This window comes from Diachasmimorpha longicaudata, chromosome 6, assembly GCF_034640455.1.
Source record: "Diachasmimorpha longicaudata isolate KC_UGA_2023 chromosome 6, iyDiaLong2, whole genome shotgun sequence".
Lineage (NCBI taxonomy): Eukaryota > Metazoa > Arthropoda > Insecta > Hymenoptera > Braconidae > Diachasmimorpha > Diachasmimorpha longicaudata.
Window position 1 is genome coordinate 5,378,418 of NC_087230.1, and position 25,697 is coordinate 5,404,114.

Consider the following 25,697-nt stretch of genomic DNA (forward strand, 5'->3'; position numbering starts at 1 on the left):
AATCGATACGATAAGAATAATTCCGGGGTATTAATGAAGTCCAAGTGGATAAGTTGACTTCATGGTGGCAGTCGACTTCGAATGAGTTAATTAGTTCCACACCAATGATTACAGAGTTTATTGAAGTTATTGATTGATGGGATAACGAGATTTGATAGGTTGACTGAAAGGAATTGTCTCAAAGCAATTTTGGCAAAATTTGCGTAGCCTTTTTGCTTCGGAATAGCGTCGAGCTTTGAATTTCTACAAAATCGTACAATAAATTGACTAACAAAGTTTTTTACTGTGAAATGTTTATGGATCATCGGTCTTAATGACCCATAATTAATTGCTTTATTAGTGTTTCCGGAATTAATAGCTCTCAAATATCTCCAAAATAAGTAGATCGATCTAATTTGATTTTTTTTTCAAAATGTTTGTCTTGTTTTGGGTATTTTCCCGTCAATTGTCCTCATCCATTTGTCAATTTTTCTCTACGATATTTCCATATAATTTTCATTTGACAATGTGCAGTCTCCTCGTTCCGTACCTTCCAAACCCCTTCATTTTTTAACCCGAACAAAATGATAATTAAATTGCTGATAATAGAATTACACGGAACACGGGTTGAAAATCAGATGTGATTAAATTTGCGTTTTAATCAAATCCTCGTCTCCTCTTACCGAGATTGATTTTGTCTCGGGGAAAATCCGTAAGTCAATGGCAATTTCGCTGTTATCCCTCCACCGGAGGTGAATTGTCGTCGGCGCACTCAATGGGATTGCGCATGTAAATACACGAGGTAAAAAAAAATACTGTCCTCAATCCCCTTTTACCCCAATCACTCGTGTCGTCCCCTGGAAGGCTCAGGACTTATGACCTGCAAAGATTCACACCCTCGGGGAGAAATGGTCATCCTGACGAGGGAACCAGGTAGATCCAGAATTGGAAATCGAGCCTGGGAGACTCAGCGTGGAAGCAATCTTGATTCCATCGTTGGATCCTATGTTGATCCAACTTGATCCATATATGCTCCTTCGAATCTCAATCCGATTTTGAAAGAGTCTGGTCCTTCCAGGCAGGAGGGTCCATTTATAAGTACAATCGAACCCTACGCTACCGGCCGACTCTACGATAAGGGTTTCCCATGGTTTCCCTCTGCCGTTGTGAAAATGTAGTACAGTCCAGGAAAAAGTCGGTCCCACGACATCACAGGGGTAGGAGGACAAAATATAAAGACGCGAGAGGATATAGCTCTGGCCAGAAAAAATAAATCAATAACGTACCTCAATACATCCAATTAAATTCCACTAAAATACTCCAAGGAGTCATCAATAATAATTAATTATTAGAGAATTATCGGGCTAGTCGAAGGGTCGATCAAGGACTAACGGTGACGCCTCGATCGAGACTGGAAACTCCAGCCTGAACACTTGGTAAGTTTCCGAACTTCATTCAAGCTTGGCTCAGCCTTGAAAATCTAGGCTGCATCCACCTTAATCAATTGTCAATCGAATTTGATCCAATTTTCATTCTATCATTCATTCGCACTTGGAACAGAACCGAGGGCACCGATACGACATCCATTGACCCGATCGATGCCCTCACTTCCATTATCAATATTTTTTTTCCCTTAGTCACGTGACTCCATCCCTTTTTCCCACTCAGAAATACACACGCCTGCATTCAACGATATGATTGACGCCGAATATCATTCTCACGTTCGCTTTCTCTCCTTTCACCAATCCTTCGTCATTCCCGTACAGATTTAATTATTGGGATCGATTCACCGTGTACACATTTAATCGGCTAGAGAGTGAACTTCTCTCGTCATCTGAAATACCGAGGGAACAAAATGTGAAGTGGAATAGAAAGGGAGAGAGATAGAGCGATGGGGGTAGGAAACGGGTGGAGAGGGAGGTGAAAATTCCTGGTACTGGCATCGAGTAGCAGAGTTCAAGGGGGCTGCTATGGAAAGGGATAATTTGATTGAATGAGAAAACAAAAAAAAAATGGCAACTCCAATGAATGATTCAATGAAAATGTGTCGATTCAAAAGGTTAAATTACGATTTGAGGGGATACGAGCGCTGGAAACAAATACCATTAACTGTGAAAGCTTGATACAATTACGTCGTTGAATTTACTGATTTACAAATGGTGAATCAGTCTTTGAGAGATCGTATTTTCCGATAATGTGGGAGGATAGAATGATTAATGCGATCGAGAAGTATTCAGGAATCGTTGGGAATTATTTATTGCTTTTCAATGACCGAGCTACTGTTTAATCATTTTTATGATTTACTTATTGATGTTCAGTGCTCCAAGGTTTTATAATTTCATTTACTTTGTCGTCTAGGAAATGTGCGAAAATAAATTGAAAAGGAAAATTTGTGAATATCCTGTGAACTATGTAAATATTGTTGAAAAATTGAATGACATCAAATAAAATAATCAGAGTCGAACTTAAATTAAAATTCCTATTTCATGAAGGTTCCGTGGCTTCGGAAAATCGATCGATTGCAGAAACGATTTTATTACTTTTTTTATGGGGAACGGGGAATTAAAATTCATTGGTCGCTCGAGGATCCGATGAACTGATAAAATAATTCATTAAAATTGCAATACGAATGCACAAATTTTATTAGACCACAAGCTTTTGACTCACCCCTGACCACCCCATATATAACTCCACTGCTATCCCTCTCTCATACTCAAAACTCGATGGTTTACGCAAACCACTTAATCGAGATAATGAAGCCGCACAGAGAAATGAATTTCACCGTCTACTCACTTACGCAACGAATGCTCCGTTTGGCTTCAACAATTAAAAGGCTAATTAACGTTGAAATAATGAGGTCTGTGAAAGTTTAATCGAATAACGCCCAGTCGTGTAATAACAGATGAATTTTCATCTTGCTAGTGACAATACCAGTTAATTTGATTGAAGAGAGGCTATTTATTCTCACCTGCGAAATGATTCCTGTGGTGTATCTTCAGGCGGACGATCCTCAAGGTTTTACACTGGGAATCAACCATTTTCTCATTAACAGATGAAACGCCAATGGGGGCATTAGCAGCGCAGGCAGTAAACCGGCAACAATTATTCATATTCAAACTGACAATTATTTTATCATCAGATGTTCAGGGGCGAGTTGATACTGGTGTGGACGCCATTTCCGCACGGTTATTTATTTAAAAATATTTCGAGTCATTAAGGTGAATGGATTGGGAAAAGAAAGGACGGGAATACACGGGGAGAAAGTTCCTGAGGGAATTATAGAATAATACGATTTCAAGTTTTTCGTAGTTTCCAATTTTATCGTATTTTCCTTTGATGTTAGCGAATGTGCCCTATCGATTGATTGAATTTCAATGCATATCGGGAATTTCATGGGCATTCGTATTCCACTGTTAATGATTCAATGATGGTGGTTGTTGGATAGAGGATGGATTAAATGTTAACCCCTGCAAGTCTGAGGGATATTCGATGTCAATCTCAACGATTTATCGGCTGTATTAATTAATGCAAAGTGAATTCGGGAGTTTTTTTTATCTCGAACCAAAATTTTGCTTGTCACAGGATTTCCGACTGAATATGTTACGAGGTGACTCAACTCGACTAGTTTTCTGGCGACTCGATGGAGATTTATGATAGAATAGGTTTAAATCGTGAATCTTTCTGGGATTTTATTCGGTGGATGAGAATAGAACTGCAACGAAGTTGATTCATTTTAAATCCTTTGTATTATTGCAGGGAGACAAAACTTGTTTTTCTAGGAAAATCGGCAAATGGGGTATTCCTAACTCTGGAGAAATTGTGTACATATAATTAGTCTGGGGAATATTAAGGCCGAGATAGAAATTCCCCGAAGCCCATAAAGAAATTTTACTAGACGGCATAGTAATTTTTCTAGCGCCTGAACTTTGCTCCGCCATAGTTAGGCAGCGCAGTAATGTTTATCGGAATGACACTATAAAAATTGTAAGATTTTTCTCTCCCCGTTGATATTCCTACCGAGCGTTAGTTTATAATTTATCGCCGACAACGGATGCCCAAGAGACAAATCACGAGAGTTTCCCTCGTCCCCGGCATCAAATCCCAAAACTTCTCATATACCTCCCATAATGAAACTGTTCCGAGTTAATTTTAATCTTGGTCTTCATTAGTTAAATATCAGAGCGCTTTATTTTGAGAATTCATTAGAGTAACTGTTGGCGTTCATTTCAGATAGTGGAAGTACATGGACGAAACTGAAACGGTTGATTATGTGGCAATTCACGGGGGAGAAGCCGGGGGCTAAAGGACGGCTCCTTGATAGGATGATAGCCCCGGGGAGTAAAGTTAGCAAGGCATGTTGTGGTCCGGTTTCTGATAATTATCCGAGCGAACCTCTGGCGATGATCATCATCATCATGGGTATGATGCTTAGTACTCGTTTCATGTTCGTTACGTCCTCACGATTTTTTCTCCTCGTCAGCTGTCGACAATTGGGCTGCGTCAATTCAATTTTGATGGTTTCATTTCGCTGAACTAATTCTTCGAGATCGACTGAACTCATTTATCGCATAAAATCGAAACTAAATAGACTACTGCAGGTACTCCTGCGTTGCAGGTCTAGCCATTAAACGATAGAATAAGGAATAATGAAACTCCTTTGCTGTCCGAACAGCAAATTCACGTGAATTGATGTTGAATAATTTACCAGTTGCATAACGTTGGCAAATGAGGTTTCACTCTTTCAACTGTAAACTGGGTATGCACCCCCCACTGAGGGGGCCGAAGTAATCTTGCGAAGTGCTTTGTTCAATCGAATTTCGTTCCCTCATTTTTATCCTACCCTTCCTGTTGCTCCTGCCGATGCTCGTCAGCCCCGTGAGGTGGCTGGGTAACCTTGTGGTTACACCGGGGCGCCTTTGAATGCCGAGGGTAGACCCAGTGTAATCATTTGTGGTTCCAATGATGCTAGACATCATTATAATATCCCGAGACCTGAAGAGAATTAAATAAAATACAAAAGTCGGGGGGAGGGGGCTACAGTCGCCTTCCCTTAGCTATTATGATCTCACCCTCGGGGGAGAGGAGGAGAGCTCGAATGGCATAAACGGAAGGATCGTGATCGATCGATCGGCATCGATTTCAGTATTTGGTTAATGACTGGCTCATCGTTAATCGATATTGGAGTGCTAGCAATCGATAATTCGTTCAATCGATTGGACAATGCTATGCGTTAGGGTACGTTCACACTATCACACAAGTCCTCGTGTGAATTCCCACATCACCAGGTCAATAAAAAAAAAATCATCAAAGTTGATTCAAATCAACGTGGCTCGAGTATTAAGCGATTGTTGATGTGAAAAATAAACTTCATCACTTCCAATTGTTATCATCGATTTTGGATTTGTTCACAATGAAATAACGAATGTCTTCCCAATCATTGACAATAACGGTGGAAAAATGAATTCGAGGTAACAAATTGCATTTTAGTTCACTCGTAATTGGTGTGTACCGAGATTGGATGGGACGTTACCTGGGATTGAATAGTCCAGAGTATATACCCCCCCTCACCCCCTCTCCACCGCCCAGATGACTGAACACAGAGAAGCACAAGAGTGGTTTTACCCAGGCTTGACTGAGCGCAACTCGGGGTTGACACACTGTTGCAATCACTGGCTCAGAACCAAGGTAGGCAGTCGCTGGACGATTAATTTACGGAGATAAAGTGCAATTAGTCGTGCGTGTCACCGACCACAATTAGCTCTGGGTGTACAAATACACAAGGGAAGAGGGCGAGGGATTGGTCGTATCACTGCTGTCTTCTGGAATAACGCCATTCTCATTCTGGGTATGTGAAGTTGGTATTGTACAGTGGATCAGTGGATAAGTAAATTTTGGATATTTGATGGTTGACAAATATTTGGTGGATTAATATTTATGGGAAAATGTAGCTTCCTTTGGGTTATTGTAAAATATTTTGGCAAGATGTGAATGAGGAGGTGATTGTGTGGTCTTTGATGGATGGATGGATTGATGGGTATTTGATGGGGACTCGATAGGGGATCGGCTGGTGCACTGGGTCGATGGTCGATCGATCATTGGATAGATGGTTGGTCGATCGATGGTCGATAGACCATTGTTGAGGGATCGATGGTCGATTGTTGATGGATCATTGTTTGAGTGGTAATCGAGCAATCGAACGGATATCGAGTAGTACTCGATGGAGGCGTCAGCTTTACCTTATGGCGAGTGATGCACTAGGGTTGGAATAATTAATTAGTGTTGATTTTGGAAATTTCAAATTGATGAGTACTAACGATTTTTTCGTTCTTCAGAATTTCTTTTTTTATTAAATTCATGGTTCTACTCATATGTGATAATTGCTCGAGTAAATAATTCGTTGAAGTGGAATTCGAAAATTTGTTCAAATCTCCCCAATGAATTCCTCTACCTTTATCCAAACCCTTTCCAAAATTCGAAGAATCCCCACAAAGTCGTGTGACGTTACACATTAATTTTTCCGTCCATTCCAATTCCACTGTTCCTCTCACACCAACACGATTATGCGATCGAATTTCGTTCATCCAATTGAGACATCTCGCACGATCTTAATCAGAAAACGAAGGGCCCAATCCCATCAGCACTTCTCCAATCCCGAAAATCGAATAGTTCACCTCACGAGGAAGCAATCACTTAAGGGTAATTAACCCCAACCAGACCGTCGGGCACCTTTGCACCACCGTAACCCCCGATATCCGGATGATACCACATCCCTCACAACAGGACTTTACTTTCATACATCTATTTTATCCCTCGATCCTCCCAAGAAATCACCAGGTTTTTCGGTTGATTGGATTCCATATCCGAGATTTGACTGCACAACCAGTCCCTTGTATCCACCAGGAGGAAGGGAGGGGTCAAGGGAGAAAATTCAAAGGAATAAAAGCTCGATAATTATCGCCGTCAACACCCGCTGTGCGTTATCCACTAGGATCGGCCAAGTCACGCTTCACAATGATCCCTAGGTCGCCGAAAAGGCAATGCACGTGCCCTCGTTTTCCTTTATCTCAGAATGTATAGTCGCATCGTGAAGCTATAACGGTGGACATGATACAGTAAAAATACGTTTTATAAAAAAAAGAAGTGAAACGAGTGGATAACATTTGAACATTGAGTTTAAAAATTTCATTCTAACGTAACAGCCAGGTGTCCTCCCTCTGTCTGAATTTAGATGGTACGTGAGATCAGTGTGACATTGTCTATTAACGATATCCACTCGAATTCAGATGAAATCGATATCTACTAGATCCGAGGTAAAGGTACAGAGTTCGTTGTTTTTTTTACGTGGGATTCTGTAACCCTAGAAGCAGTACGATTTATCGATTCGGTGGATTAATTAACGAGGAAATTTCTGGGTTATTTAATCACGGGGGTTCTAATTGTAGGGATAAAGCGATCGGGTTGAGTATTAATATAAAATTCACTGGGGATTATTTTCTACTAATAATGAAGAGTTTTTTAGTCCTTGCGTGGAAAGTCAATTCTGGGTTAACATCAACTTCGGTCATCAGGGCAATTATGGAGTTGAAGAGATTGTGATAGGGTCTGATTAATTTGTTTTATTGAGTTACTCACATGAAGAAATAATTGTTATGAAAAAAATTGTGATATCAAAATAAGACTAAAAGAACCAAACAAAATAAATTGGGAGATATTATAATGTAACTCTTGAATCGACTCAATACAAAAACTTCTTCATAATGGATTAGATTAATTTAAATAATGCTTCATCACTGGCTCGGAGCAACAAAGCCATGAAATTTAGTAGTAAACCCAAATGAACAGATAATGTTCCACTACCAATAAAGGTTATATTCGTTTTTTCCGGATTAAATTTTCCATTCAGTATTAATTACCTGAATATCAATTAATATCAATGATTCATTCGAAACACAAACTTTTGAATCGTCATCGAATTACAATCTATACCTAACAGTAAAATAATATTAAACAAACCATGATGCGCATTACAAACTGTGCAGCATCACAAAATAATCTTTCAATTAACTCACCAAAACATCTATTCACGATACTCTAGATCGATTCAATAAATATTAAATCAAATTTTCAATTAACAATCGAAAACCACTCGGATTTTATCCAATGAAAAATCACTGCGCAATGATACAATTGCCAGATGCCCGTTAACAATTAAAAATTGTTAGCCAGCATTTTTATGGCTCACAGATAACACATCGGAATATATAAAACATTTCCATTATCTCCATTATATTCCAGTCTATTAATTATTCCCCGATATTGAAACTTTTGTATCGAGTGCTTGCTACCATCAGTGCGATCCCATTAGTCACAAATTGCGTGTGACAAATTGACTAGCGCACCCAAAGTGCTTGCAATAATGATTATAATCGATAATGGCCCCTAACTCATGTTCGTAGCGTTGTTAAAGGCTATCTAACCACCTAATGCAGAATTATATTTTAGTTTTGGTAAATTCAAGCGATCCAATACATCAGAAACGAATCGAGGGATGAATACACCTGGATAACAATATCTCTGGATATATCGTGATGAAATAACGCCACTGTGAACCCAAACCATCAGCTCAATAACCACAACGGAAACAATGCTTCTCAGTACTGTTGCGGCTGTTTTAACACCCCCTTTTACCTCTCCCCCCCCCCACAACCCCTCTCCACCTCCCAGAAACAAGTATATTCCCAATACGTTACGTAACGAACGGTTAATCCTGGGCTTCGATGATTATGCGCTTGGTGTGACATGACCCAACGAGTGGGTGGATCATATGATGTTCAGAGGACACTTCATGCGTATGAGAAATGATTTTCCAGTCGATTGTACCGCTTATACTGCTCATTCAATTGGGTTATTTCATCCATTTTCAATGATTTTATCTTTGAACGATACGATAAAGGAATTGTTTTTCATTCACTTCAGTCCACACAAATGGAAATTTATATAAATTGAAATTATAGTTTTGGAGATCGAGTGGGGTGAGTGGTGAGTGTTCTTTATTTCATTAGGGGTTAATTATAGTGAAATATTGCCGAGAAAGAAGTTTGATGAAAATTAATTAGATAATTGTGATAAATTTTAAGTTTTGAGTCTCTGCCCACTTTCCGCCCTCGACGACCAATATACTATTTCTCTCCTATGTACAGGACTAACCCCATTCCTAATCACGAATGTATCACCTATTTCTAAATATACAACAACATCCTCCCAGAAATGTCATTGGAATCCGCACAATTTGTCACCGGATGTCAGTGTTCCATCGAATCGAAATCCCGAGACTATTACTTCAAACCAGGAACATTGTTCCTCCGCTTCCATTAATCAAGCTCCAAACTATCCCCCTCTCCATCCATCACACAAATTCCCCCTCCCCGCTGCTCCTCACTCCCAAATTCCAAACAATTAAATGTCATCTTATAAAACAATCATCCACTTATTTCCGTGCATCGAGTTCGGATGAAATAATTTACCGTTCAGCGTAAGCAGTTGCTCCATAACCCAGAAACTCCCCTAACTTTTAATTAACCAAGTACACAAGACAGGTTGAATGTGTCACCGAGCGTTGATACTCAATTATGAGGATCGATCAATATTCAAGTCGTCTCTTGTAGGATACAGTGTCTCGTACGAAGGCCAGAGTACAAGACGTTAAAGACAGTTAGCCCTTGATGAGTCTCAGAATATTCTAAACCCAAGGGCTGAGGAAACACGAGATTCGAGGGTTGTACTGGGGGTCTACATATACAGCCAAGTGATGGTAACAAAATGTGGGGGTGAGGATGGAGCTGTGAAGGGCTTGAGGGGAAGGAAAGGGGTTACATCTCCTGTGGTGCAACATCATCCAGCACCTCCTGTGGCTCTTTGTCGTTGAATATCCCTGGATGTTATCCAGTCTAGACCAGACTACGAAGTGGTTACGATTACAATTTATTCAGTGAGAGGAAAATCAGGGGAATCAATGGGTTCCTTCTGGGTATGCCTGAATAAGTGATAACAAAAAAAAATGTCATCAATCATTTTCGATTTTTCAGTTTCGAAATTGTCTTGGTTGAGATCTTGGTGATATTGGTGGTGGCAGGTGATGTCACTCAAGGGACAGGAATTTTCATCACGAATTTTAATGAATTTTTTTTCTGGGACCTGTGAAGGATGATCGGGAGCTGGTGCCGTCATCAATAATCAATAATTATCAGTACTAATGTATCTGTACAATTCATGTTCATGTTGTATGGGATGAGAGGGAATGGTGAAAGACATCAGGAAACATTGTTGTAGTCGTATCGTTTATGTATCAGATTCTGTTGTGATCGTGTTCTTTGATGGATTCTTCGAAGAATGTGGGTTGTGTTTTATTAGGGATTTTAGAACCTTGAATGTTGTTTAGATAAAATATACAGTTATTATTTAATTGAACTTTTCGTATCTGCGCCTCAGCTTGTATGGATTTGATATATTTATGGAACGTTTGTCAAGATAATCGTTTTGTCCCTAATTTTCATAATTAATTATCTCAATTTCTACCCAACGGTCTCAACGAATTAATCCGATACCTCTGTTGTCTCAACAAATCATCAACAATCATGCGTATTGACTGACCAATTACAACGACTCCGAAACAATATTCAAGAGAATCAAAAAATTCAATTACCCTAAAATGAACTCGTCTCGTTTTAATTCATGTTTATTCAATTCTTATTTATTCTTTTTATAAAACCCGACGACGAGCCATTCGAAAACACTCCGTTGCATATTTAACTTACAAATTTCACTTTAAAACTCATTTACATGGATTTATTTGAATTTGACGTATGCAAATACGTGATTGAATCAGCATTTCATTATTTCCCGTATATTTTCTTGCAATTTGTAGATGGAAATTATTTGTTTCGGCGGCTGGAGATAATTATTATCAGAGTTTGAATTCTATCGTGTAATTTATCGATCTATCTACGACGATTATACTTCGATCGATCTGACAGGGCGTATTATCCCTGTGTCAGCCTGTTCATTATAATGAGCCACAAAAATTCACCTCAATACAGGGTATAACTTTTGACAGATGTTCGGATACGAGAAACACATGGCAATTTTGGGTTGAAATTTGTGAATAACATCTTGTCATACCCCAAGGGCATGTAAAACCTGAAAAACTGATACATGTCAGAGTCTCAACGTCTTTCAAATTTTGAATGAGGCGGGCGCTCTGTCCTTATGCTCCCCTTCCACTGGTTCATCTTTTATTTTTCATCTCTCTTTATAATTTATCGGAATTTATGAAGCGCGCCCGATGTGGGCGCCACCAACGTCTTATCTGTATCCCGGGGATGGTAATGCCAGATACGAACGCACCACTGAACCCATGTCAAAGTAGTACAACTGCCCCTGACGTTAAATTTCCATGGAAAATTTTCCGCTATTCCATTGTCCCTGTCTGCGCTAAAGAAAGCCCTCGATCGACGAAGTACTTTCGACGGGATTGACTAACGACGAGACTTCGAAATTAAGTCTAATTAATTATTATTGAGTCTCAAGTTATTGAGTTAATTATGAGGTCTAGTGAAGTCTGAGCAGGAATTTTTGAGTCTTGAGAATCAATAGATAGATTAACTATCGAGTCAGTTTAAATTCAGTCTTTTCTCCGAGACTTTCACCAGACAATTAACTATGAGACGACCATCCATGTGTGAATAGTGTCATTTGGGAGCTCATGATATTCACTATATATAACGTGCCCTGTTCGCGACCAACTGTTTATTAAAAATTTTTTAAAATTTTTTTCTAAAAATTCAAACTCTCATGCAACATTTCCCATGACGAAGCCCAACGCCAATGAGCTACCGAAAAATTGCGATGGCACAGTAAAAAATGAAGGAAGACCCAATAAAATAAGCAGACTTAGATAAACATTTTAAAAATATTTCTATCAATTTTTTATTTAACGGTTGAGTAATTTTCATAAAAAATTTTCTTCTGCACATGTTCCCCCTTTCACCTACAGAACAGCCAAATGGATTCCTCTGTTAATAATGTACTATCCACGTTATCGACAAAGACTAGGTCACGACATGCCAAAGTTAATATAATGTACCCGGAAATTAAATTCGAAACAAATTCGCCCTCCACTATTTCCAATAAATTATTTTTCCACTTGAAAATCATTTTTCCCCGCCGCCATTGCAATTAAAATTCCCCAAAAATCCCAATTCCCAAACCCAGAAACTTTTTCAATTATCCCCAGCTCCACATTCGGACTAATTCAATTCAATTCAATTAATTGACCGCTCTCTTTATTCCAGAAATAAAAATAGACCAAGACATTTAACGCAACAGGCGAAACTAAAATATCATCACGGGGTCTCTTTGACGTTAGTAAAATGGCATCAACCGACGCGCTTTTCACATCCTCCAGTGTTCGAAAAGAAAAAAAAAAGCCGCCAAACAAAAATAAAACCTCACACTGTTCAAAGTGAAGTGAACGAAGGATCGAAAAAAAATGTTTGGGCAATGCCTGGAGCCCCTCTGCGCGTTGATCAAATGAAGTAAGGTGTGACGGAGCGTATGAAAATTGTTTGCACAAACTGCTGTACCTGTTCACATTTCCCACACCTACATATACTCATCCCCCTCCTCCTTCTCCTCCTGCCCCTCGAACCCCTCTTACTCGCGCCCGCCAAAAAAAGAGACCCATAAACACGCTCCGCTAGACGTTCGATATATCCACGCTCTCGTGATCAAATTACGTGTCCAAACTTTTATTTTTACACATTGTTTGAGTTTTTTTTACCGGTCAACAGTCGAAGTATGACGCAACCACGACGAGATGACGGAAGTGAGGAAAATAATTTGATTTTCGTGTGGCAAATTAACTGATGAAAAGCAAAGACAAAAACTAACTGAGGAGATTTAAAAAACTGAAGGGAAAAAATAATTGTGGTATGAGGGTATTGAAGATTAACTGGTGGCTGAAGACATCATTGAAATTGGGAATTTTTTTTTAGGGAAATGTTTGGTATTTTTTTATAAAACAAAGTAAGAAACAGAGGAATACTTGAAATAGTTTACATAGCTTGAAAATTTTTATAAATTTATTTTTAACTTTAACATTTGTATTATTTGTCTAAAATGCAAAGAATTAATTAAATTTTTAATTGAAAAATGTAATTAATCCTCCAGATAAATCCCAAGAATTAACTAAAAAATTCAAAACAGTTCATCGTAACAAGGAAATATTGGAACAAATAAAATTGTGTTAATTAAACAATGAAAATTCAAAGTTCAATGAAAAATAGATTGATTCAATAGTAAAGCCACAAACCACTGGAGTATGAATGAAATGGAAACCTGAAAACCAGATGAACAACAGCCGCTGGCAACAATGTGCGAAGACAGTGAAAATAAATGAAATAAATCAGACGGAGAGAAAAAAAAATCGAGATTCCACCGAGGGGATTACGAAGTGCGGAGAGGAATGAGTGAAATGAAATTAGCGTGAAGTTTAAAGGTTTCGGATGAAGATGATAAAGTGAAAGGGAAGGCTTTTTCGGTCTTCGTGTATGTGTGTGTGTGTGGCCGAAGTAAGTCCGCGGGAATTCATTCTGCGGAGTTTGCTGTGTTCTGATGTTCATCCGTTGCCCAGAGATGTAATTAAGGGGCTCCGACGAACGGCCAACGAAACATAAGGTCGGCAACAATTAAAATAATAGTCTCTCGTCGTATTGTGGCTCTATCCCGCCAACCACTTGAGGTAACTAAAATACTGTTAGCAAATGCTGAATCTGATGGGGTAGTTTTGAATTCCAATGGGAGGACAGTGCGGCCCTAACATGGAAAAACAAATGGTTCTTTGCATGACCTTGTGGTTGACCCCTTCGTCAAAACGCAAATACAGTTTATAAATTAATAACTAATCGATTACTTGAAAAATTTCCAAATGAAATGAGTTTAAAATTCAAATTACCCGCCTCAGATGACTAAACCAATGACGAACAATCATAACAGACTCTCGATGTATCAATAGCATTGATATCCATTCATTTTATACTAGGACAACCTCCCTCCCAAAAATACCTGCCCCAGATTACAATCTCGACCTTCTCGACCTCGCAATACGGCGTCAACCTGTCAATAATAATCACCACCACAATTTGCGTTAAAAATCTCTTCTCCCTTCCCATGCATGACAATTATTATCGATCGTTGAAGCTTCAACTCACTTTTTGTTTAACTCCCCCCTCCCTCCCGCTCCGCAACCCTCGACAATTCACCTCATGAGCGTAAGAGAGTTTAAAAAATACCGCACACGCACAATATCACTAAATTACACTCGCGAAAATGCTCCCCGCACGAGACCTCCATTTACACTTAAAGTCTCTCTCGACCCTTTTGCGTTAAAACCATTTGCCTGTTATTTATGGTGCATAATTCAAAACGTGCGCGCTTTCATACCAACGGGTTTTACTAGCATTACAATGGACGAGTTAGGGTGAAGTGGGAGGGATGAAAATTTTTTTTTTTTCGAAAGTTGGGGATAAATCACGGTGGACGAATCGACGCCCCTGAGTGTATTAGAGTAATTCGTACCTAATAGTGAGTCATCAGCGACATTCAGCTGAGAAGTTATGGGGGAGGGTGGGTAGGGGGAGGAGAGGGGGAGATAGATTTTGATAAATGCCGGTCTCAACCCGTTATTAAGTCGTAGAGATATTTCATGAATTTCGGGGAGACCATTTAGAATATTTGATTCTAGGGAATTGGGAGGATTTATTTGTAGGGCTGGAGGGCTCGTCTTGAGGTCGTGGAGTGGTGAAAAATGATTTCTGGGGTTTAACGATAAAATTTTGTAGCCTTAAACAATTGGTAGTGCTGAAAAAATTCGTGGATACTTGAGGGTTACAATCTAGTGAATGGAATTGAATAAATTGTTAAAATAGTTTATTCATTTGTCCTCTTTTTGTTACGTTACATTATTAAATTCCATTGTAGGAAGAAATTTTTTAAAAATATGTATTTTGTTGCGTAATATGCAGCGACTGGAAGATTGCACATTTATTGTTTCCTGAGGATCAAGAAAAAAGGATCCACAATATTGGTAAAACTTGACCTAATAACTTATGGACCCATTGAAGATTCCGTTAAATTTTTAATTAATTAAAAATTCAGGAGAACCACATCTTCAATATTCATTTGATCATTGAAAAGTCACTGGATTCATTGCAAATTCACATGTGTTGATGAATTCTTGCTGTTCTGCTGCTAAAAAAATTGAAAGTTTGTTGACTGTTCAGTCAGTCAATAAGTGTTACCATTTCTTTCACTTAATTCCACTTTGTTTTCAACAGTCTGCCATTGACTTTTCAATTTTAATGCAGTTATTGTTTGAAAGACTTCTCGGAGTTCTTAAGGTTGTTGAAGTACGGCAAGACCTTAGCCTGATTATATTGAGAATACTCGTCGCCCTCGTAGACCGCAGCTGGTGCTGGAGAACGACGATTTCTTTTCCGATACAAGGATACAATCATGAAGGCAGTACAAATTAGCGTAGTGATCAGAAGAACAATGGCCACTACATGAAGCGCTGTATTTCCAACGGATGCCGATTCAGCTATCTCAGTGGTCAAGTTGATGCTGCTGAAAACCTCCTGGTCTGAGGCTGTCGTCAGACGAGCGAAGCACATCCAGGTCCCAAGATCATCATCAGAGACAGCTATTAACACAAAACCACTCAGTTTAAGGCCTGTCTCACAGAGTCGTTTCGTCGTCAAATGGATTTTACTAATTAGAGGCAAAATAATTTTTTGATTTTGATGAAACCCAATGTCTGATGTGTGAGCATCTTAAGTCCTTGTCGGAAATTCGGTTTCATCATAATTCAAGAATTATTTTGTCTGCAATTAGAAAAGTCAGTTAGGTCAGGTGGCTGTATTATCGCAAATTAATTGATGAAAATAATTATAGAAGACAATGATGCCATTTCCAGAAGTGAAAACCTGAATTTTAATAAAGTTACTGGGTTTTCCCAGTAACTTTATTAAAATTCAAGTTCGGCGAACTGACGTTTTTTGAATTATTTTCAAGATTTGTGCATTCGGTTTTCAAAAAGAAATCGATAATATTCAACAAATCAGCGAAATTTAATACTAGAATTAATGCCAGTCTCATTGTTATTACCATTGACCCTCAATGTACAGGTGGTGTTATCATATTGTGATACATAACGTGACAAAGTATCACGATTAATTCCGTCTCCATTTGGACGGACCCATCGGCAGTAATCGATCGTTGCTTCGCTCGATGGTAAAGTACGGCAACTGAGGACTGTTGGTTTTCCCGGATGAACGGAAATACTCTCAGACCTTGGAATGAGCGCCGATTCTAAATTAAAAAATCCAGAACAATCAGAAGGGACTTGACAAGGATGAAGTATTAATGAGAAACGTTTACATCGAGGACTCTCTCCTAAATGTTTTACCGAATCATTTAAGTAACCATCGAAGTTTACAGTAAGAGACTCATTAAGATTAACAGCGTGTGTAATTACGGGATCAACGGTTGACTGCTCAGCTATTTGATTCAATAATTCAGTACGACTATATTGGTTTCGCAATTAAGCACGAAACACTCGAACAAATTTAGAGTCAAATTCACTGGATCAGACGCTGATGTCAGATGAATTGCTCAGCGCAATTAATGATGACGATTCAATGCGAAGAATTGGAACGGATGGAAACAAAGGAAGATAAACAAGTGGAAATTGCTCTTGTATTGCATATATTCCAGTTAGTTGTGCTAATACATTAGCAGCTTCATTTCAAATTCCTATTTAACGCATCAGTTCCTTCTGTCACATTGATTCACATTATTCATTAATTATCTGATTTTATTAGCGTCAACTACTTTTATTTGCAACCCAGTCTTTTAAAATTTCCGTCTCATTAGTGAAATATTATTAGTCTTATTATTCATCTTCTTAAATAGCACTGAGCGTGTTTTTTATCATTCTATATCTTCTCAGCTCTTCTAGAGTTGCTAGAAAAATATCAGTTATATGTTCATATGAAAATAAATAAATAATTATGGTCATAAAAATCGAATCAGCAAAGAGAGCTATCATAATCTTTTTTTAACTTCAATTTAGTAGCGACAAGTGAACAGCTCAAGATATCAATATATTCATTCTTTGGGTTTTTAAGAAATGGAAGGTTTTCCTCCATTTTGAGATACAGCAACGTGATGACTGTCACTGACCTTCGGTAAAATCTTTCCAGAAAAATTAAATTCACCCTGAGGGTAATATATGAAGATATCGCAAAGATATATAATCGTCATTAATTTTCAGTTAAATTGACATAATTAATGCTAGCCTTCATCATAGTACTGATCTAAAAAAATATCGCAACAAACTTTTCAATCCATTATTCCATCGAGAACATTTCTGTTATCAAAAACGATTGTTGAAGAGCTCCCAGAGTATGAAAATTGGATAATTGAGTTAAATGTCTATCAATGGTGATTATTAAAGCTCCATAAGGTCCACATTTGAGGAACCTACGGATACGCTCTGACAATTAAATTTTCAGATCTTTTGGATCACAATGGATTGATGAAGCAAAAAAAAATTAAAAATTTGATTGCGACCTTTTACAATGTTCCATCCGGAAGTAAAACAAGACTCCTGGAAGATTTATGCAGGAAAACACTCGTTATTGGAAAACTGGATTGAGCTGTTCCGATTTTATCGTTAAATTGGCTCATTCGTCATACGGAAGTTGTGCATACAAACCAGTGACCGTAACCGGAACTATCGACTTTACTTCCGCAGCACCAATAACACCCATCTGACAGCGCCAATCGCCATTGTCCATGTCGTCAGCATTTTCCACCAATGCACCACAAACACCCATCGACAAACCTTCACCATTGTAACTTAAAAGATTTTTACCACTTCCGTTTTTAGTCACTGAGTACATGGTGCCATTGGGACTTCGCAACCAGCAGAAGTTCAATGGGGCGTTGGTACTGCAACGAATCTGGATGGAAAAGAGTTGTAATCGATTTATCGATCATAATAGTTAAATGTGAATTGTAGTGTTTCATGACATTCGAACGATAGTTACCGTGAATGGATCACCACGTTTCACATAAACAGCAGGCGACGAAACTATATCACCGGTGAGAGCCTTTTGTTTAGGATTTGGAACGTCGATGAGGCCATGAATGGTTTCATCCTTCAATTTTGTCATTGCATTTTCGGGTTTCTTTCTCATGGAACATTTCCATACTCCGTAGTCGTTAAATGATGGCTCACGAATCACAAGACCACATTCTGCTCTTTTTGGTAATGCGTCATAACGAGTGGAGAAGAAGCCACTTCCATAATATTCATATCTAAGGATCATCAATTTTATAATTAATGTAATTAGCATTGAGATCCACTAGTTATTAAAATACTGCATTATATGCTGAGCGATGAAGACATCTTTTCAGGATGTGAGCTTGCGCTGCAAGCACAGGACCTGAAGTAATGCCATTTTCTTATAAATCAGGAAGATTAAATTGATTATTGAATAGATTTTTTATATCTGAGGACTTTTAATGGATTGCGTGACTAAACTGTAGGTTCAATCGTTGATGCTGAGGGCTCTAGAGAGAAACCTTATGATTCGGTTCAAATCTGTCGTATATTGTGAAAAGTTATTGTTGACGACCTCAAGGGAATCGCATGCAATAAGCTATGGCGCCAAATTAAGACACTTACTGGCCATCTCCCATTGCACCTTGAAGGGAGAAAATGGTTCCATTTGGTGACTGGAATATGCAGTTTCTAAGAGACTCGACTCCAGTTCTGCATAACATATTGATTCGGTTTCCATCAGTGGTTACAGACACCTCGACAGATTCAGGATCTAAATCGTCAGAACATTGATTGATTTATCTCCTTATTTTTTATCTCAGACAATCTTGGTATCTTACCCCATACTTCAACGATGTAGTCTACTTCAAGAAGCTTCATGCTGTGATAAACTCCATATCGTCCTTTCCAAATACCAGCATGTTTGTCGGTCACATTCAGTTCATATTTACACTGCTTATCTGTCAATGGAATGACAACACCGTCCGGCCTGACGATGTCACAATAAGTTATTGGATGCAAATGAGGACTTAGGTGCAGCGATTCTGAGGCACCGCGTTTCCAAAATAGATGATGCTGCTGCGAAATCAAGTCATAATTAAAATTAGAAGGATGTGAATAGTACGTGATTGCATGATATACTTACGGTCTCCCGAAATTCGTCATCTGTGGCATCTTCGATTGAAAAAGAGCCAACAATTTCCTGAGAGTCCCCTCTTGACTGGGTTAGAGTCCACGAACCTTCGCGTTGTTTATTGTAACGCATTCTCACACCACAAGTTTTGTAGAGCTCAATGCCATCACTGGAATTCGCTTTCGTTCCAGAAAGCTCAATCACCTCGTCCTGCGTAAGAGAATTGATTGGTGATTACTTATTTTCATAGAATCTCCATCATATGTTCATCCGCATGCACGTGCACCCAATAATTGGTAGTTATCCAAATATAATTTTGGGCTTTTTGGGCAGAATGCTGAAACCAATGATGCAAATAAGCAGCAGAGAACATTTCAACTTCACTTCCAAAAATAAAAATACCTGATTATTTTGGATCCTACAAGATGTTGGGTCCTCGAATGTCTTGGGAAGGTAGAATGTGACATAACCGGAGTTTATGGAGACCCTTGAAGCTGGCTGTAGAGCGACTCTCTGCAAAATTCAATGGTCTAGAAGTATTGGAAGTAGAAAGAAGAAGTAGAAAGACTTATTCCTTTTGACGTACCTCAACAGCAGTGATCTCGTAAATATTAGAATGTGGAACTAATGTCTCAGAGATATCATCAGTATATCCTATTTCTGATTCTGGATAATAACCTGTCAATGTCCAGTTGCCAGCATGCTCCCAGTTGATGCCGATCAGCTGGAATCTGCAACGGGATGTTCCTTCAAATCTTGCATGTGTCAAATTTATCTTTGGATGAATCTCGTATAGAATATTATTGTGCAGTACGGTGCATCTTCGGGCGTATCCATATGTATTCAAGGACAAGGTTACATCTGTTCCAATATGACCATCAATCTTTTCCACTTCTATCGTTGGAGATGTTACTGGTTGCCATACGAAAGTTGACTTTGTTGTTCCTGTAGAGCTCAATGTCGTCGTTGGTGCAGTTGTCAATTTTATTGTCGATGTACTAATGGTTTCCGTTGAAGGTACTGTTGGATGTTCAGCAGGGGATATTTTTTCAGCTGAAGATTGATCAGGTTCCTGGAGAAATATACAATCTTAATGACAAAATCAATGAGTGCTGATCAGTGTCTTCACGATTTCAGAAGCACAATCACTCACTTCGAGCTCCACCACTTTCAGATAATATTCGGTCACATTATGAGTGCCCGATGGATACTCTTGACCTGAGTCATACGTCCAGAGTTCCCACTTGCCATCATCTTGAATTCCAATATCGGTCAGCTGGAATGAGCAATTATTGCCTTCGAGATGGCGTATCCGCGGTTGTTGTGATTCTGGGTGAAGATTGTAAACTGCGTAATCGTGTTTGACACGACACTGAGTGATATTCGTCGTGGTAAAGTCATCCAGGAATGTAAAGACACCTCCAACTTTCACTTCTGAAATATTTGTTAGTTCCATGAACTGATGCACTTAATCGTTTCGAGCATGTTCAGCAGACAAAGGACGTTGGGAAAAACTCAACGTCTTCATAATGTCAAAGTGATCAAACCTCGTTCAATGAATGAATGGTCAATTGAATTGTCCATGGAACAAGGGGTGGAGAGGGGGTAAAGGTGAATGGAGGGAAAGAGGATAACACTTCACTCGGGGGCAATGAAAAACTTGAACAAGCGACGGGCGTGTATCTTCCTATGGTGGACATCGACGACGTTTCGAATGGTGAATGGGAGGGGAGGGGAATGTATGGATGAAAAGCCGGAAAGGGTTGCACAGGGTTCTTCCGTTCTGGTTTTCATCGGGAATGGGTAAAAATAGGAGGGATGAATTCACCCCACGAGAACAATGGAGTTACACGGAAAGGAATGGCGTTCAATGTTTGAAAAATAAAAAGGAAAAAAAAAGAATGATATATCTATTGACTTTCTCTCACCTCCTTTTTTAGCAAACACACGGAATTCTGTTTGAATTGCCAGTAATAGGCTGAGGAGAATTGACCACCTCATGTTGTCGTAGTTTTTGGAACTCTAATACGTTTCCACAGAGAACAAATTCTTTTATATGATGATAACGTATCAGTGTATTTACTATTGGGACATTATACATTATCAATGGGATCCATAATCTCGATTTCAGAGATTAAAAATACATTCAGATTGAGGTCCGTTAGCTATATTATCTACTCCATTATGAAAATTTAGATCCAGAGGATAGAAAGTTGGGTTCGGTAAATATGAGAATAGTTTTTTATTTTGTAAATATTGAAGACAAAGCAATTCATGGATTTTATGTCATAAGTGCCGCCAATGTGACAAGTCATGCAAATTTAGTTAAATGAATTATTAGCAAAATAGCTGTATATATAATTATTATTTAGCAGAACTCATTAAATTGTCTAGATACATTATTATGCCGTGAAGTTGAACTCAGCCGACGATGTTAAGACTGTGGAGCATGTTGCAATGATGCAAAAGATACAACTCAGCTTAATATTCTGCATTCATTCATCAACGAATTGTGTTGGTTATGGAAGCATGAAAGGCGGCTGAATGTCGTGAAACAGAAAAAAAACGTCACATTTATGTACGTTTGATAAGATATACAATGGGAGTATTAAACTGTTCTTATCAAGTACGTGCCATCAGTTCACGCTCTACCGTCCACTCGAATAATTACTTGTAGATAAAAAATATCTTTTCTCTCGCAAGGGCATCGCCGGAATTGAATCGTCATATTTTGGGATGCCATGAAAGCTGTACTTATAAATCAATGCAAAACCGATTTTTTTGAATTTCACATAATATACATTGCATCTTTTACATAAGATATATTTTATAAAATATTAATTGAATATGATCCTCACGATTTTCTTATTCATTTTTTATTTTATTTTGTAGCAATTCCCCTCCAATAATCGATCCTTTAAATCTAATGAAAATGTAAATTCAAAAATCTCTTCTTTACAAAAAGAAATAAATAATTTTTTTTCTTTATTTCCCAGGAAATGTTTTCTTGGTGACAAATGCACTATAACAAAAGCATGAGTAACACAAAAAACTCACAAAGAATATTTATTCAAGTGAAACAAAAATTGACAAACAACAGAAATTCCTCAGGATCAGAAATAACCGCAGTTGCCTTATCATTCATCCATGAACTTCCGAAACAGCTCCCCCTTCGACTGATGGAATCGACTGATGGGCTCGAAACATAGAATATAGAAATGACTGGAAATCCACTTGGTGACATGAAATTACCAGAATTCTCAGTGGATTTGTCCACACATCCCATTTTGTGCGAATCGAAGCGGTGGGTACAAAGTCCAGAATGAAAATCCATGAAAATCGACATAGGGATGATACATTTCCCATGACGACATTTTCGCTCAATGGATAAAGTCCATTTGCTGTGTCCCTTGCGTCATCAGCCAATCCCATTTGAGATTAGACACTGGCGTGAATTGTATTACCTCTTGCGAGGCTGCGGCATTCGCATCAAAGGCAAATTTCAACGGTCGGGGGTGGATGTGGTACGGGTAGACAGGGGGTGAGGGATGGAGACGAGAGGGGTTGTGAATGCATACACCCGTAATTAATATGCCTGATGGGGGTTTCCAAGTCGGATAGTCGATTACCATAATCTTATTGCGGGAGAGTATCCCTCTTGCGTATATCTGTCTGTGTCCAATGGGAGATTCATGAATGCATTGATGGTGTCTGCATGACACAGTGATATCAATTAGGCTTGGGCTCTGGTGCAGCATCTGACTGTTATTAAATCGATCACATGGAGGGAGTAGCAATTTTTTAAATTCCGCTTGGTCAGTTACGAAATATTAAGTCCGCACGGAGAGAAATACTGTCTAGGGGGTGTAATACCTTTATTTTGTATGTTATCAGTGAGATGTTGAACGTAAAGGGTGAGAAAGTGAAGGAGACCTTGGAAAATTCCATCCTTCAACCCCCGGATGTGCCTCGGGGCCTTATGGTGACTGAACCATTCAAAATGGCGTCCACCCTCCCAAGGATCTTCATAAAAGGTCCTGAAAATATACTGAATTTTGGGTGTTCCGTTGGGGAGTGTTAGGGCTGTTATTGTAGTTATGGAAATCAAATCATTCAAAGTGGTACCTCGCTGAGTCTTGAATTCCATTAGATGTTTTTGATAATAACAAATGTTTTGTGGATTTGGAGAATGAGGCCCATTGAGGGGTGTTTTTCACTGCTGTGAGGGCCTCGTGAATATTAATGTTCTACTGGAAATTGCAATGAGTTTTTAAATGTCCATCTCAATGTTCCATCTCAATATGAAAACGTGACATATATAACTCGTTTATCATCAAGAGATCCTGATGTTGATCAATGAATTGAATTAAATGATTAACAAGGGGAATCGTTGTAAATGACACAATTTTAAAAGCAATTTCGAGGAGTTTATCAATTTATAAACAAGTGATGAACATTTTTTCCTCAAAAGAAACAAATGCCAGTAAATGCGATAAAATCAAAAATTAATTTCCTCTGTTTCACAATTTGCATTTCTCTCCGAATCGCTCCGTTATTGTGTGATGAATTCCGTAATGCAAATGACAACAGATAATTCTATTAATGATAAATTCAAAGGTAGCAGGAATATTGGAAAATAATGAGCAATTTGTCGATCGTAAAAACTCATCATTTTCCACGTTCCCAAGTTCATCCTTTGACAATTCCGAATAAAATTTTCCACATCACTGACTCATAATGGCACATACTCATCTGCTTAATTCCCTTTGCAATTATTTTGGAGAATTTAAAGTGGTATTGAATTTCCAATCGCCGGAAGAGGGAAAAAAACAATTTGGCGATTCATCATGTAATCGGATTGCAAGTATCATTAATATCATCACATTATTGTTATAATTTCTCCGATGAAATTATCCAAAGGGCAATTTTTTCCACAACGTATGGATACTCAAAGAAAAATTCCCTCAAAATTTCTGTAAAAATGTCACTCAGAATTTCCGCGAAATCTTTCAACTAATTTGTGTACCCACCCATTTACCCTATATAACCCCTCAACACCAAACATTCCATTCATTTTATTCCACATCTGACGTGGACAAGAGAAAACCAGTGGAAAACCCAAAAAAGAAATAAATACCGATAATAAACGATCCTTTTCAATTCTTCCCTAGACTGAAAAAAAACCGAAAAAATCGATTGATTATTTCCTCACCAACGATCCTATCATTAATCCCCCACTTCCACTTCGATCACTCATCTAACAAGATCGTTAAAAAACCCTATAAACCTCTCGTCACGCTCGAGCCGTTTCCACTCAATCTGGGCCACTGCAACTCGAATCGCGACACGTCGACACCTGCATTCAGATAAAACTATTTTTTCCAATTTCTTTTTTGTTCAATCTTTTTACGACGATCGAAGTACAATTTTACGTTGCAGAGAGGAGTCAAAGGTGTTGCTTCAGAATCTGGGTCGTGGTCACATATTCACCGATTGAATTTCAAAATCGATATTCAAATGAATCCTTTACCCAACGCAACGGCTGCAACTGCACATATTTTTATTGCTCTCGAAATCCTCGCTCTCCACCTTTGTACCCCGCCCCACCACCCTCTTCCTCCTCCCCCCCCCCCTGCGCTATCGATACTCAGGATTAACTGCGTTGAATACGTGGGACCATTTATTAGGTACATAATAGAGACGTTTGCCCTCTTGACCATATGTTACCCAGTGATACATATTATGCCACCACCTCTCTCCCCCTCCCCTTCCCCTCTCCGCCACCACTTATACTCATCATTGCCGCAGGGACAAGCCAAAATGTGAAAGGCTGATGAGATTCAATGAACAATGAGTTGACGCACTGTTAAATGGCCCACCCTATTTCCCCCACAATAATACATATTCCTGAAACTCCTCGACAAATAGCCCAGGAGAATGGCCTGTGGAATGCTGTTTGTACTCTCCAATGGTGCAAAACAGTTTTGTGCGTGTGTGCTGGGCAGACGCAACTGTTGGACGGGGGTGGAGGGTGCTATAATGTAGAGGGTTGTGGAGAGAGATATGGATTTTTGCACTGACGTTACATGAACATGCGTGCATTGCTGAATATCCGAAAATTGATCTTTCGTTGTGACGCAAGATTCAGGGTGACGGGAAAAATAATGGAATTATATGTTAATTAATGCTGGGGTAATTATATACATCGGTAAGAATTACTGCGGTTAAGATGATATTGCAGGATTTTTATTGATGTTTTTCCATCCGGTTATTTAGTTATTTATGGGAATGAAAAATTCGATGGATTTTGATTATCCAATATGGAGTTTTGAAGTGAAATTATTTTTGAAAAAATCGTAGGTCTCAGGGGAATTTTCTATTCTCATAGGAAACATCGAAAAT

General features: G+C 38.7%; 1 protein-coding gene across 2 annotated transcripts; it reads right to left on the bottom strand.

The window, feature by feature from the left end:
- Positions 1–14,947: 14,947 nt before the first annotated feature.
- On the bottom strand, positions 14,948–24,822 carry LOC135163290 (uncharacterized). Of its 2 annotated transcripts, XM_064122595.1 has the most exons (13): positions 24,508–24,822; positions 23,421–23,542; positions 23,169–23,332; positions 20,449–20,729; positions 19,882–20,367; positions 19,698–19,808; positions 19,308–19,505; positions 19,003–19,240; positions 18,788–18,935; positions 18,147–18,417; positions 17,813–18,059; positions 16,201–16,404; positions 14,948–15,736 (listed from the first exon to the last, which is right to left on the bottom strand). In XM_064122595.1, exons 1-13 carry the CDS (start codon positions 24,550–24,552, stop codon positions 15,402–15,404), a joined length of 2,850 nt encoding a protein of 949 aa, XP_063978665.1. In that variant the 5' UTR covers positions 24,553–24,822; the 3' UTR covers positions 14,948–15,401. The 2 variants fall into 2 exon arrangements, with proteins under 2 accessions (XP_063978665.1, XP_063978666.1); XM_064122596.1 differs by lacking the exons at positions 23,169–23,332; positions 23,421–23,542; positions 24,508–24,822 and adding an exon at positions 21,224–21,370.
- Between the last annotated feature and the right edge of the window lie 875 nt (positions 24,823–25,697).